Source organism: Vanellus vanellus, assembly GCF_965231255.1.
Source record: "Vanellus vanellus genome assembly, chromosome: 5".
Classification (NCBI taxonomy): domain Eukaryota; kingdom Metazoa; phylum Chordata; class Aves; order Charadriiformes; family Charadriidae; genus Vanellus; species Vanellus vanellus.
Window position 1 is genome coordinate 22722998 of NC_138910.1, and position 15328 is coordinate 22738325.

General features: G+C 36.0%; 1 protein-coding gene across 1 annotated transcript in view; it reads right to left on the reverse strand.

Moving 5' to 3' along the window:
- Positions 1-15328, reverse strand: part of LRP2 (LDL receptor related protein 2) — a gene marked incomplete at both ends in the record, with an annotated part of 131999 nt that overhangs the window by 54398 nt on the left and 62273 nt on the right. Inside the window, 9 exon segments of the mRNA XM_082483721.1 lie at positions 1049-1237; positions 1371-1610; positions 2074-2287; positions 2635-2812; positions 3936-4045; positions 4981-5124; positions 8547-8713; positions 12640-12768; positions 14783-14960. Coding sequence (XP_082339847.1) covers positions 1049-1237; positions 1371-1610; positions 2074-2287; positions 2635-2812; positions 3936-4045; positions 4981-5124; positions 8547-8713; positions 12640-12768; positions 14783-14960 — 1549 coding nt within the window.

Genomic DNA, 15328 nt, shown 5'->3' on the forward strand with positions numbered 1-15328 from the left:
GAAGAAAAAAAAAAACAAAGCAGAAAAACAAACCAGGAAGTTAATATATAGCATCAACACCTGAGAAACATGAGCTGATAAAATACTAAACCACAAAATGAATATCGATAAACATCTTAGTAGTTGGAAGCATAAGGTATTTGCCTACACTTTGAGGAATTAGAAAGACAACACCCAAACTGATAATTAATTTCTAAATCCTCATTGATTGCCATGGAGAAAATCAGTGGTATAAGATCAAAAGTGCATTAACTACAGTTCTTCATTAGGTGCACTTTTTTTTTTTTTTGATCTAAACCTTTGGCTTGTCCTTCCATACTCTAATCCCTTTACCTTTTACAACACACAACTATGAAAACCATGTTATGGCACAGCACTGTATACAGTAACTAAACTAAGTGTATGCGTGTATGCAGCAGATTATTCTAAATTCATCCCAACAAGCCTACCAATCAACAGAAGAACTTCTGCAAAACATATATATAGTATGTATACATATAAAATAAAGGTATTTATGGAAACGGTCAGCTGCTTAGAGTTGATTAACACTTTCTGAAGAGTTAATATTTGAATTAATCTCTAATATGTTCAAAGACAGTATTTCTGCTTTCTTTACTTTTCAATATTATTTATAGGATTTGTACACAGCAATATGATGGTAGATGAAGAGTCCTTTCTTACTAACAATGTCATCAGACAATTTTTGTGCACTCTTCTGTGGTACATGTTTTTCATTATGGTAGTAAAGCATAGTAGTACACTGGATAACAGCTACTTATGAATGCACACACAGACACCTCAGACAATATGAAAGCATCACGACAGAAAAGGTTCTATACATCTGCTCTGATAAACTTTCATTTTTGCACATATATATAAAAATAAGAGCCATTCATTACTTTTTCTTGTTTTACAATCAGTCCATAGACACATAAGTTAGAATCATAGGACTTCCATTCAACATAGTTCCATTAGGATCCATCTATGTGAGCCTAAAAATTTTACAATCTGTAAAGAATAACATTTTCTTAAATTCAGCTATACTTACCTGCTACCCAGTCAATTGCAATGCCACGGATCCCATTTCGTCCTATTCCATTTGTAACAACATTTCTAAAATAAGAACCATCAGGTTTAATTTTACGTATTGCATTCTGAGAAGAAATTGTGCTACTGAAGTCACACCAGTAAATGAATCCAGAAGGCATGTGCACGTCTACGTGAAGCGCGTTTCGTCCTGAAATATTTTGGAAAGTAATAATTAATTATCTTGGATATAATGTAACTTATTTAAGACATGTGCTATGCCAGCAAGAAATGTCAAAATGTTAGGCATTTTAAGATTATTTTCCACCATAGTATCCACATACCTCTTCCTGCCAGTGGTACCATGGCTTCAGAGTGGTCAGATGTCTCTAGACTAAATCCTTTAATTGCAGAAAGCATAGAAACAATTACAAATGAACTGTACGGGGAACAGGTTCTGTTATCAGGATTTAGTTGAAAGCCAGTAGCACAGGCACAGGAGAATAATCCACCAGGTACAGGCAAGCAAAGCTGCTGGCAAACTCCAATATTATTACTGCAGCCATTTGAGGAACCAGCAGAATCTGTGAAAGACACATGGCAAGACATAAAAATCTGAACTGTATCATCACAAACTCCCACGGATATATAACCAGTATTAACACCCATCTGACAAAAATAAAGATCTTCAACATTGTACATTTTAGCACATAAGCATTAGCAATGATTTGCTGGTTTCTTGCCATCTAAGATTACTGGGGCCAAGAATCAGATAAAACTGATATATAAATTTGAAGCCAAAGTAACAAAATTTGTTATTTAATCAATATTACAGTGATTATATTTTAGTAAAACTACATGTGCCAATAGATGCCTTAACTGGATGGTGGAACATCTCTTTACCAAAACCAGGTAATATGCTTCTGACCCTTTTCCTGAAAGTCTAATCAAACTATTTCCTTTGAAAGAGCATGCGTTCTGTCCCTGACAGAAGTTCGAGTTTTCACAAGTTGGATTTCCTGAAATACCTCTTTAGCAAATACTCACTGTCTCTGTAGTACACACGTAGGCACTTCAGTCTTGGCACATTATCTCTCAGTACTACTTTGTTTGCTCCAGTGGACTTGTCAACTCGTTCAATAACTTCATAATCTCGATCGGTATAGTACAGAAAGGTATCATACACAGCGATTCCCCATGGATGAGAAAGATGAACCACCAGAGTCACACGATTTGTGCCATCCACATTGCCTTTCTCTATCTAAGAAATCAGTTTAAAGCTTAATATTACATTCTTATAATAAAACATTAATATTATGATACAAAATTAAAATGCAACAAATGCTACTAAAATATCTTCACACACGAGATCTGTATGTACAAGGTAGGAAGAAAAGGGTCAGCATGATGTCAATAATGATTTCTGGGTTTTCATTCAAATTCCTCATCTATTTCTAATGGTAATTAGGAAAACAGTTATTTAGTTTTTGCTTGGTCCTGCAACTCCCAGTTGTATGAGTAAACTAAAGTAACTGAATTACTCATGAGAACCACAGACAGATATAGATGAACATCTAAAAAAGCAATTATTAAAAAAAAATATCCTACCACTCCTGTGCTTGTGACAGCCCAGTACAACTTTTGTTCCTTAATGTCAATGGTAATGAACTCTACATGGTCAAGGTTGCCAGTGAATAGGGTTTGTATGCCTGATCCATCCATGTTTGCACTGGCAATCTTTGCTGGGACTCCACTGTCAGTTCCCTGGTCTGTCCAGTACAGCTTCCTGTAACACACATTATCACATCTGTTAGCAAAGCTGATAACAGAGTTCAATGGACCAGAGTCACTTGAGCATATGCTTAAATCCATCTCCTTTGTCAGCCAAATACTTCAGCACAGGCTGAACAGAGATTACTTTGAACCAGACAGCAATGAAAACTTGTTTGAAAAAAAACAGAAAAATACGTGTTCTCTTTTTCAAGAGAACAATGCCTGTTAAATCATGTTTAGAAATCCATAACCTCCGCTGTATCATCCCGCAATACCATCAGCAGGTAAACTCAGTAAAGTATTAGGACTATAACAAGAAAGCAGGAGAATAATAATTCTGTTTCACAGATGGCTGCAAGGTTTCAGCAGTAAATTTGGTTCCAATTCAGAATTAAAATTACAAGTTCAAAAAATCTATATGAAACAGAATTCCATTATCTGGCTCTGGGGAATATATGCACCGCTCTGGCCTCAGTTTTTGAAGAACACCTGGGGCACATGGCAGCCAGACTCCCAACTAGGGACAAAAAGTTAGGCATGAATTCATCTGAAAGCCTGACAAGTCACCAGCAGAACTGTCTCATTACTAATACAGTCCTATATAACACTGAGATTTTTTTATTATTATTAAAAGAAAAAAAGGACCATATTGCAATTTTGAGTACTCCATTGGAAAAAAAGCGCCAATTACAGCTCGTTTGGGGAGAAAGCAGTATAATTGTATTTAGTGCTATACTTTTTAACTGACATTCTTCCCACGTAGTGTGTCTTTCTACTATAGATAGGCCTCAAGACAGGCATCACAAGATATTATAGAGACTTTAGAGTTCTCTTTATTCTGGGTTCCCATTTTTAAGATTTTTTTTTATTTTTTTTTTTTACAATCCTAATATTCTGACATCTTTTTTAATTAAAAAGTTTTAGCATGGTAAATTAAGGAGAATGAACATCTATGCAACAATTTATGAAGCCAGGCAATTGTTTTCTAGGACTTAAAAAGAGTAAATAAATTCTGCACAAATATGAAAAAAAACAAAACCATGTCAAATCCAGGGTCAAGCTGAAGACCCTAAAAATTAGGAAAAATGTGGAGAATATACTCAAGTGCAAAGAGAACAGCAATTTCGGAAATTTACCCTCTTGCTGGGTCAATTGTCAAACCAATCGGCGTGCCAGCTCCCACGGAGGTGCCATCATTGGTAATCAGTGTTTTCCTGTACATTATGTCACCGTGCAGCTTCAGGACCTACGCAAACATTGAACTCATCAGAGCATGTAATATAGAACTTATGATAGATTTTTCAAATTAAAGGAAGGAAGTCTAAATCCACAGGGAGTTGAAATTGCAGAAGACTCTCTCAAATAATACAAAGAAAAAGCACATTGTTCTGTACTCTAACATGCACCTCTTGAGTGAGTTGCTTGCAGTTTAGAAGCTGCCTAAGTTAACAAATAATCATCCTAGGTATAAAAATAGTTAATCTTTCAGCTTCTATAACATCTTGAAGGCATTACAGGCTGCGCAGGTTGATGAAATGTTGATTTAGAAAGTATTCAGTTTTATTTGTTTAAATTAGCTGCCTTTTAATTTAATAGTATGCATTTATATTTTGGGATAAGAGCATTAATGACTGGGCTTATTCAGTCATTACTGCATTATTGTTTATCCTCTATTTCCCTACACTAAAGGGCAATTTTATCCTTCACATACCATCAGACCATTAGCCTCCAGAAAGCTACATAATATGATATGAAAGCATTTGGGAGTGGATCTTAACAGCATTTGATGGCAATGGTACTTTACTATCAGAGGCACTGCATTGGGATCATTGATTTGAAGTGAGAATAGGAATAACAGTAACTCTAGTGATCAGAGAGGTTGTGTGTCAAACACCAGAAGCCTAATGACTTGAAGGGGGAAAAAGAGAAAAAAAAAAAAAGAAAGAAGAGATCTATGCACAATAAAGTTCCCATAATATATTGCTTTCAATCTTTTTAACTATGCTCAAATTTAAGTTTATCTCTTCAAGTTTGTAAATTTTTTTTCTACAGACTGTTTGCATTTTAAAATTAATCTAATTTCCATTTTTCACTAAAGAAAAATATTCCTAATTTCAAGATGTATACATAACAGTGAAAAATATGGCTCTTACTTTCCAATTGTCCCTCTTAAATAATTACCTCAATTGACTGTGTCCCTGGGTTACTGTAATACAGGTTTGCAGATATCCAGTCCAATGCCAGACCAATAGGAGCACCAATAACAGCTGCAGGAGCAAAAACTGTCCTGTTGGCTCCATCTGACCTCACTCTGTGAATTTCACCCTTGGAAAAAAAGATAACAAAAGTGAAAAAATGTCAGGAGCAGAAAACACTGTTCTATTCCAACTAAATAAGCACTTACTTTATATCACAATCTTTTCTTAGCAAAATGAAAATCCAGTAGAGAGAAATGTATTTGTATACGCTCAGTGCATAAACATGGTAAAAATACTATTGTAAATCGTTATTATCCAGTGTGAAGAGGCATTACCGTTCACCAACCACCACCTGATTGACAGAAATAAAATGACTGTATACATTTAACCTATATACAGACACACCTTTGTAACTTGTATTTCATTATCAAAAGATTTTTACCAGGATACCTCAGTTAACCATCTTGTATATAGCTGAAATCTAGTAAAGGAAAATAAGTGTTTTCTCCATGCATAAATAGTTAAGAACCAAATTTTTAATAAGCTGTAATAGCAAGAATCAAGACTAAGGTTATCCTTACAGGTTTCTTCATAAGGGTAGCCCTTGAAATGATAATTAATGACTTGCAGATTCTGCAATATTGGCTACAGTGTGTGATGGTAAAGCATGATATAAACAAGCACTAAACAGAGAGACAAGCCAGATAAAGGTCTGAAGAGGTTACTCTAGCTGCCTTCCTGATCTTTCTTCAGGTTACGTCAGTTTTACAGGAGTTCTGCAGAAGTCCTGACTATTATCATGTGAATCTTTCACAGCTAGTATTAATGCACAATTGAACTACCAGCAGCTATCGCACATTATTAAGCCTTTTGGAGAAGAGGTCAGTAGGATTAGGGAAGCTGTGAGCAAGTGTTAAAATCTGTTTCTCTCTCCTCACTAATTACTTCCTCCTCCACTGATGCAGACATGCTGCACCTGTCCTGGGAAGATCTCACTCTGTGGTGCAGGCTCATAAACAAGGCAGCACTGGGACTCACCACCCCAGTTCTTCACTGGGGCAACACATGCAGTAGGTCTGTTCTGCTGGAAAGACAAAGGGGCACTGCCAACTTGAAGAGATGGGACATACAGCGCACCATTAGAGCCTGAACTTTGCATCACTTGAAGACAGAAGCAGTGCAGCTAACACTAGCCCGGTTCAGGAAGGGAAGAGGTAGAGACAGAGCAGACCCAGACAGTAAAAAATGGAGAAAAGGTTGCAGTTGCCATCTCAGAGCAGAAACAAGGTAGGATCAACTTTAGGAAAGGCACCCAGTGATCATTTGTTCCATGCATATTCTTAATTGCTTTGTTACCATGGTATCTGCATACTGTCTAAATATCTCATTGCAGAATTGAAAATGGTGCTTCAGAAAGGAATCAACATATCAGGTGGCAAAAATCTGAACAAGAACTCCAGGCCAAATTCACTGCTGGCTTAAATAGGTAGAATTTCTCAGACACCTGAGCGTGCTACTTGCTGAATCCTAACAATGTAATACTGTTTGCAAATTAACCTGTCCTTGAATCCCTAGGCCTACAGAAAAAAAAAGCAGGAAAGTAAGATAACTTTTGGTACTGTATAAACCTTACTTTGAAAGCACGATGGACATTGCATATTTACAACAGTGTCTAGTATGATAGGCCCTTTAAAGAGAGTTAGGAATTCTCCTGCCTATTGTTGACATTTACAATTAATTACCTATGGAACACGACAGCTAAAGAAAAAATACTTTGGAAGTGTTTTTCAAGTAGAATAGGGAGGACTGGTATTTACCTCTGTTTCCTGAGTTTGTTTCAGACAGGGTGAACAAGTTGATTAATGTTCACTTGAGCTCTAACGGCAGCTTCAACTGTTGCCAACACTGGCAGTGAAATCACAGCTACAAACTATGCAAGTGTAAACAAACCCCAGGAAAACCCAAATGTGCAAAGGATGGAGGCAAAACAGGGTGTTAAGCAAAGGGCTTTGTGATAATGGACAAGCACTACAATTAAGAATGCAGGCAAATATGCTTCTGTCATTAAAAACTAGAGAAATACCTTTTTTCAGAGAGCAAGTCATGACTGACACAGGTGTCTCAGCTCTGTTGGGGAGCAACAGCAGCCTGAGGCCTGCAGGTCACAGGTACAGATAGAAGGCACAGCCCATAGTCATCAGTTTGTCAGGCTGGAGCTCAATACTGAACTGAAATACAGCACTTACCCGCACTCAGCCTGCAGAGGCACCTGGCATTTCACTTGCCAGCCCTGTTAATGGATATATCAGCCCATGACCTCCTACAGAACTGTTCAACCTCTTGTAAATGTCAGCTGTATCTGCTGGCTGAGATCTGTCAAGAACATTTTTGCAGACTGCACAGAGCATCAAACAGATTCCTGAGTATTTATCTAGTTCCTGGGGCAAAGATTTGCTTAAATAGGTCTATTTAAAATGTTCCAATTTAAAAATTATAAATAATTAAATAAATCATAATTCCTTTATGAGTGACACAGAGAAGGCTCTAAAATTAGTGATTTTTAAACTTATTTTTACATCAAACCAGCAAAATGTAAGGGAAACAGGTTGGGAAAAAAATCCATGAATCTTGTGAGGATGAAAGGTAACAAGTTAGTGTGAATTGTTTCTGTAAAACATAGCTACAGAAATCTCCTTATCTACCATTATATTTCTGCAGGACCTAAACACTGCTTTCCTTAAAAAGAGAACCGCTTTTAATTTTCCAAGAGCGAACACTTATTGCTGAACCAGCAGTTTCCTATCACATCCATCTCCCGGACCGCCACAGATTTTTTTTGAAGTGTCCATCTGCAAAAATTGGGAATTTTGGGGAATTTGGGGGAATTTTTTATGGCAAGTTAGCCTTAGGGAACACATGTCATTTCTCAGTTCAGGACAAGCATTAAAAATGCGTAGTCAAACAATTATAATCAACCATTAAAAATTAGTTCAAACCAGTTTTTAGACCTGTAAGCCTTATACATGCTACCTGGAAATTGCTGTGACTTTGCAACCATTTTCTTCTACTTAAAGATGCCTCTCTACTATATTACTTCATTAAGCACTCAGACTAGATGCATGCATTTTCATTCTAATGTTCAGTGCCACTGTGTCCCACATACCACTTCTGCTTGTGTTTGCAGAATTAAGTCCTAAGTCAAGAGAGAGGGGAAGGAGTAGACAATAGCAAAGTGGGGCTGAGAGTATAGGTCTGTCAATGCTTTCCATTATTTCCTGTTCATGTCTAAGGCTGAGCCAGAAATAGCATTAATCAAATATTTCAGCTGACAAAGATGAAAACTAATTTACAAAAAACTAATTTACAAAAGACATGAAGCTTCTTTATCTTATCCTAGGGGGAAAAAACAAACAAACAAAAAAATCAACCCCAAAAAAACCTTTCATTCCTTTCAATTATATTTATCAAAATTCTTACCTGCAAGGCTAATATATTTCAGTCAAAAATATTATTTTAAAATGCACATTTTGAATACAAATACTAACTTACTGGATTTTCAACCCAATAAATCATCTGTTCGGAGTCATCAAAGTCAACATCAACACCATTTTGAACTCCTGCTATTGGAACCATAGCATCATTCGTCTTCTCCTCAGGGTTCAGAGAAAGTCCATAAATTATATTATCTCTTACAGCAATAAGGAAAGGATGTTCAACTGTGAAAACATATAATGTAATTCAGAGCTGTTTCTAATCAAGAAAATGGCATTATGGTATGCTTCCCCTCTCCCACCCACAAGTTCCTTAAGGCTGAGAATGGTTGAATGTTACGAGTGATGCTTTGCAAACACTTACCTCTAAGTTTGTTCTCTCACTCATAGTGAGTTTATTGTAATTGTTTTAATACTTAAAAGTTTAAGCACTGTGCAATCACAATGCACATGCAAGCAAATTCTGAGAAGGAGGAAGTCAATAAGGCAGGATCACTCATTGCTGGCTAAGGGAAGCACATTCACGCAGCTGCTGAGCAGCTTTTTCAAACCTCTGAGAATGGGAACCAGCAGGACAAAGCTCTGAGGGCTCTCCGGGATATACCTGAGATGGGTTCTAATGCCTATTCAGCAGGACTCACAAGCAAGGTACAATGTCACAGCAGCTACTGCTGGTCTTTATTATTAAATACAACTGCAGTACTGTGTTTGCTTGTTTTATCTCTAAGGGAGTAGACATACTGCCTTATAATATATTTACTTTTAGGTAAACTTTTACCCTTATGCTTAAATCTGATTAACAAAGGGCATCTAGTCAGGCGATCTGAGAAAAAGCATTGAGGAGCTGTGGAGTGTCAGTCAGCAACTTCATTTCTCATCAGCTAGAGAGCAGGGTAAGAGAATCTCCTGAACATCAATTCCCTTCTTCCTTGTGCTTTTGCCTTTGGAGAACAAATTCTAGCCTCTTCTCTCCATAGGCACAAGCTACCACTTGATAAGGAACTGGCCTGCTGCTGCTGCATACAAGGTAGCAGTAAACCATTTCCTCTTTTATACTAGATCAAAGACTTTTTTTGGTTTGGTTTGGTTTTTTTGTTTGTTTGTTTTGATTTTCTTTACTGGCTGTTTAATACATTTATATAAATTTTGCAGTGAAAATTCTGACAAGAAAGACCACAGCATCATTGCACATCTCAAAAGTTATTCGCCGTACTTCTGTCTGGCAGCTCAAACTATTTATCAAATCTGACATAAGCTTAGATTTTGTTTGTCTCAGCAAAAAAAAATCACATTTTGGAAAACAGTTGCCTGAAGACCTATAGCTAGCTCTGCTTGTGAAATTCTTGGACTTCTTCCATTTTCTTTCCCCACGAATGTGGCACACCAGTGCTCTTCTATGAAATGTTTGCAAAGAACAGCTAAATTCATGTGAAATTGTTCCAATGCATACAAGACCCTTGAGTCATTATTCCCTTTCTAATTGTACACAGTACAACACTACTGAATCCTGCTGAAATACAGATATGTGAATTCTCTAGGCTAGACTGTTTGTACTTTAGAAGTTTGATAGCCTCATTTAAACCAATTATATTCTACAGAAATGTTTTTGCTGGTTGCTTCCTTTAAGTTTAACACCTATGCTAATCTATACAGTCTGATTATTCCTCATTCATATAATGGACAATAGAGCAAATTTGCATATCTAAAAATCTATGTAGCTTCATCAGATAGACATTAATATAACTTCTGCAATTCTTAAACTTAATACAGGTTTACATGACAAATGATAATCCATACAAAATTCATGTATTATTATATTAAATATGCAAATTTACCATATTAATACAAGATTTTAATATTCACAAATTCCTTGCTTTTTTTCCCAGCTACATTATCATCTTCAATATCAACCTGAAATGCAGTTTAAGGTAAAACAAGTGCAAAGCCAATCTTATAATAATGTGCAAAATGGTGCAATCCTAGAATCAATGACTTTCCATCAACATGAAGTTAGCAGTATTTAATATGCGAACTAAGTAGGCAGAGACCAGCAATATCATTGTTTTGTAGAGACACTGGGCAACCAAATGCATGCAGCTCAGTTTAATCTTTCCTCTGAAAGTTTGTGCTGGCCTAATAAAGTAAACAATGACAGCAAGGATAAGGATTATAGTAAATATTAGAAAAGAAATGGCAAATGCCTATTCCTTTGTAATCATTAGCAATAACTGAAAACTTTTACCATGAAAGGAGTTGGCACATTTTTAATATTTTTTTTCTGACGCGCTGACTTTCAGCAAATACATTATCTAAAAAAAATCCTGAAATCTGTAAATTTTTTTTTTACATACTGTTTAAATGTATAAATTCCATCTAAAAAGAAAAAAAGAAGACCATATAGTTTAAAAGAATTGTGCTTCACAGAAGGATATTTCTATTTCTCTCTTACACAATTTATTATGAGCAATTGTGTAATTTATAAAAGGGCCACAACCGTACCTAAGGAGACACAGGGAACTTAGCAACATGTGGGAAATAAAGATAAAGACTGTCAATAGCTCAATTCGGTGGCAAAATTGGGTCAACCTCTACATGTGCGTGTGCTTCATCTGTTCCATTTCTTTCATCATGATCCCTCTATAAGCCTGCACATACTAAAACCAGTACAGGTTTCTAAAAGAAATCTTTTTCTTTTGATAGATTAAACAAACTTGCACTTCATTTCAGATTATATAAATTGGTAGTTCTCTTACTGCTGCTAAGAAAAACGTGAATGCAATACAGCTCTTTAAAGAACACACTGTTAAGTATCAAGCAGGAAATCAGCACGATACGGCTTTTAAAATTTAGATAGTTTTAAAGGAAAACTATCTTTTGACTGACAGAGATTTCTGGTGGTAGCTCATCCCAAAGATAATTTCTACTTAAATTTCAGTGATCTGAAGCTTCCTTATTAGGGAGGCAGCAAAGTACACTTTATATCTGTACAAATGATGGAAAAATTAATAATGAATGCTTCATCTGACAAAATTAATCTGGTCAAATTTCTGGTCACAAACTGCCTGCAGTAGTTTGAATTTTTCTGACTTTTTTTTAATGAATTGGCTAAATGGTTCTTACAAGTCATTGAGGCCTGTGGACTGTTCAAAGAAAGTTCAGTAGTACTTTTTGATATGAAGTTTTGCTTGCAAAGGTTAGCTTTGTTACAGTAGCGTCTGTAATTTTAGGCTGTGTTTCTAGACCTCCTGTATTTGGCATACTTATTTTTCACACAGGAGGGAAAAAGGTCAAGCTGTGAAATTTTGATCTGAATTAGAAAATGCATTAGGCTGAAAAGAGTGATTAAGAACAGAGAGAGCATCTCTCCTGATTAGAGGAAACCAAAAGATCACAACTTACTTCTTAGCAAAACAGGCTGACGAAGAATGTAATAGTCACTTCAAATACATATAACATATACCAGAGATGAAGAACTACTGATGCTATTTATCCTGAAGGACAACAATGGCATAAGAAATGGGCATAAACTGGGGAAAGACTATATTTGAACAGAAAATCAGAAGGTTTCCAAATATCAAAACTATGAGGTTCAGTGAGTTTTAGGGGCAAGAAACCAAATTAATCTTAAACTGGTTCCTGACTGGTGAAAGGGGACATATAATATGGTAGTCAAGGACAAGAAGGAAACAAACTTGAAGAACCAAGAAAGTCCCGTCTAGTCCTGCATCCTGACATTCTTACAACTGCAACTCTTAAAAACAGGTTTCCCAGTTTAATATTTATAATGAGAAGGACAAAGTTCTGCCAGAGTATGTTTTTATTGTGAACTGTTACTAAGCTCCTTCCAGATGTATTCCAACAGTAAAACATTCCATGTGTTGAAAAATTTTAAAATGTAGCTTCTTTAAACTGCATAAAAGAAAACTGGGTTCATCCATTTCCCCAAAAGAAGCATCTGAATCTCTGATTGAGCTCTTTCCAGAACCTGTCTCCAAACATTTAGGCCAAGCCTGCCTGAAATGGCCCCAAACTCAGGGCCCACAGATCTGAAGTATGATTTTTGCCTGACAGAAGGATGGATCTGACAGTGTCAGGTCTTTTTTTTTTTTTTTTTTTTTTTTTTTTTTCATTTCTCATTATTACTGCCCTACCTCTCATGCAGTTCCTGTTATCAGGAGAAAGCGTCCATCCTGAAGGACAAGCACAGGAAAAAAAAAGTGGTCCTGATGAAGAAAGCAAGCAGAGGTGGCTACAGGGGGACGATGCACAAGAATTGATACCTGAAAAGAAAAAAGAAAGTATTAGCAACTGTAACAATATGAGGGACTGGAAAGAATATTCAATCTCATTGCTACTGATAGTATCAACACAGGACTAAATCAGTATTACTCTTTGCTTAAAATTAAAAAAATAAGTTATTTCCAAGAACCACAAGCAATACAATACACTTGTAACAGGATATAATTTTTCATGTAAAACCAGTACCATTATCACAGTGGTCTTTTCAATTTTTTTTGCATCATAGAAAATCTTTCAAACTCTTTTTCAAACTTTTCTTAACTGCAGCAGGAAGCCTGCAGGATTTTCAGTCTTTGATCATTATAACCCTGTAGATGGGGGATTTAAATTATTTCCTGAAGCTTCTTGGAGAAAACTAAAGAGAAAATACTTGCCTGCACCTCATCCAAAGGTAGTGGAAGTTCAACACATAATTTCTTGGATCACTTTGAAACTGTCAGTATCAGCTTGTAAAATGTAAAAGACATTGAAGAAGGTCTCTCCTGACTGCTATAATTACTAAACACTAAAATTCAACCGTTTAGATCACTTCCACAAACTTGCAGCTAAAGAGAATTTTTCAGGATGAGCCACCTTCATAAGAAAATAAAAATCAGATTTTGAATATAGCCTTAGCAATTGCAGCACGCCTTATTCTAGGGAGCTTGGAAGTTCCAGGAAATTACACAATTGTTGCCAATACAAAAAATAACAAGAACTGAAAACAAATTAATAAGATGACAATAAAACAATGGCATAAACTCGGAACTCGAGCTGTAAGAAAATTGTCCGTCTCATCAGTATAACAAATCTAAACTCTAGTTGGTGTAAGATCTAATGATTTACAAAAAAAGGACAGAGGATGACAGTTTTAATACTGAATCTGGAATTTCAATCAGCAAATACTTATTTCTTCATTTGTAAACATTAGCATGTTTTGTTATTTTGCAAGTGCTCTATTCTCTTCTCTGTCTGGCCACATCAAATACAACAGAGCAAATGAAAAATCATAAACTGCACTAATTTAATACAATGAGAAAAATAAACAATGTGGAAAAATAAACACCAGTGGTATAAAGTTTTTTAAACCTTGGGTTGTAAAATAAAACCTCTTAAATCAGAACTATGGTGTGTAAATTAATGGTACCCTCTGTTGACTGAACAATTTGTAGTGAGAGTGGTGAGTGGCTTTAGCTCAGAACATGACCAAGGAAGGTGTTGTTCCAAAACAAATATAGTGCTGAAATTACTAGCATCTCAGTCAGATGCAAGTCTGGGCCCTCCCCGGCATGAAAGTTTTCAAGAAAAAAAATAACAATGTAAGTCATTGTCATACTTATGAATCAGAAACACTCCATACACAAGAAACATAGCAGAAAATGAATGACAATATTTGTATCAGTACATTTCCCACTCTTCAAGTCATACCATGAAATGACAAAAGTCTGATTTGGAAGATAACTCTACCTAACAGGGACAAAACAAAAAAAAATTATTTGTTTTTTACAGTCTTTTGGCTGCAAAAGGTCATCTGCATATGATCTCAGAGGGCATCTTGAATGCAATGTAGGGGTTTATTTATTATTTCCTTAAGTAAAATAATGCAAAAGTGCTTTCCGAGAAGGTTGATGACAGTAATCTTGTCTAAAAGAATGATACTATTAATACACAAGGAACTGAGTGTGGTAGGCCACAGAGAAAAGTTTTAAAAATTAAAATGCTTTCCAAAAATGCTCCAATTTTCTTATAAATACATTCAAAACAAAATGCAAGAAAATGGCACATACTATTTCCCTGTTATTCTTTTTGGCTAGTCATTATGCTTCCATGCTGCCTTGGTTACTTTCCCTAAACACCAGGTTGGACAGGCTGAAATGACCTTCAGTTGCAAGTCAAATAGTATGAATTATTTTAACACAGCCCATTTGCTGACAAGTCTGATTCCAGGAGTGCTTATGCATGACATTACTGCATGGCTTATTTTAGTAACTACTGAAGTTGTTTTGCTGAACTTACCACTAGGTTGCTTTACAGGATGGACTGCCACAAGCCCCAAAGGCTGGTGGATGTTATAAATCATAACTGTCTGGTTTCCTCCGTGCCATTTATTGGCCCGAATTACTCGATTAGTGTAGCGATCGCTCCAGTACACAAAATCTTCAAAGACAGTTAAAGCATGTGGATGCTGCAATATCTAAAAGGCAAGGATGTTTAGCAATTTAGTTCTGGAGATTTGTATATGTAAAGCTTGCAATGAAGTAACAGCAGAGCTGAGCATAATTTGAAAAAATAAGAAAAACAGCAGCTGCGTTTCAAAAGATATTTTTCTGCAAAAGAATATGAAATACCATCTATTGCCTGAAAACAAGACATAATTATGGGGGAAATATAAATTTTATTAAAATGAAAATGCTCAATAGACCCTGTGAGATGTACTGCATGAGGAATTACCACAGCAGTCTAACTGTAGGGCAGAACACAGGGAACCAACAGTTGAAGACCCAACTGTAGATTTTCAAGGGTACAAGAGGAAAGTCTAGTGAGAGATACAGACCTGTCATG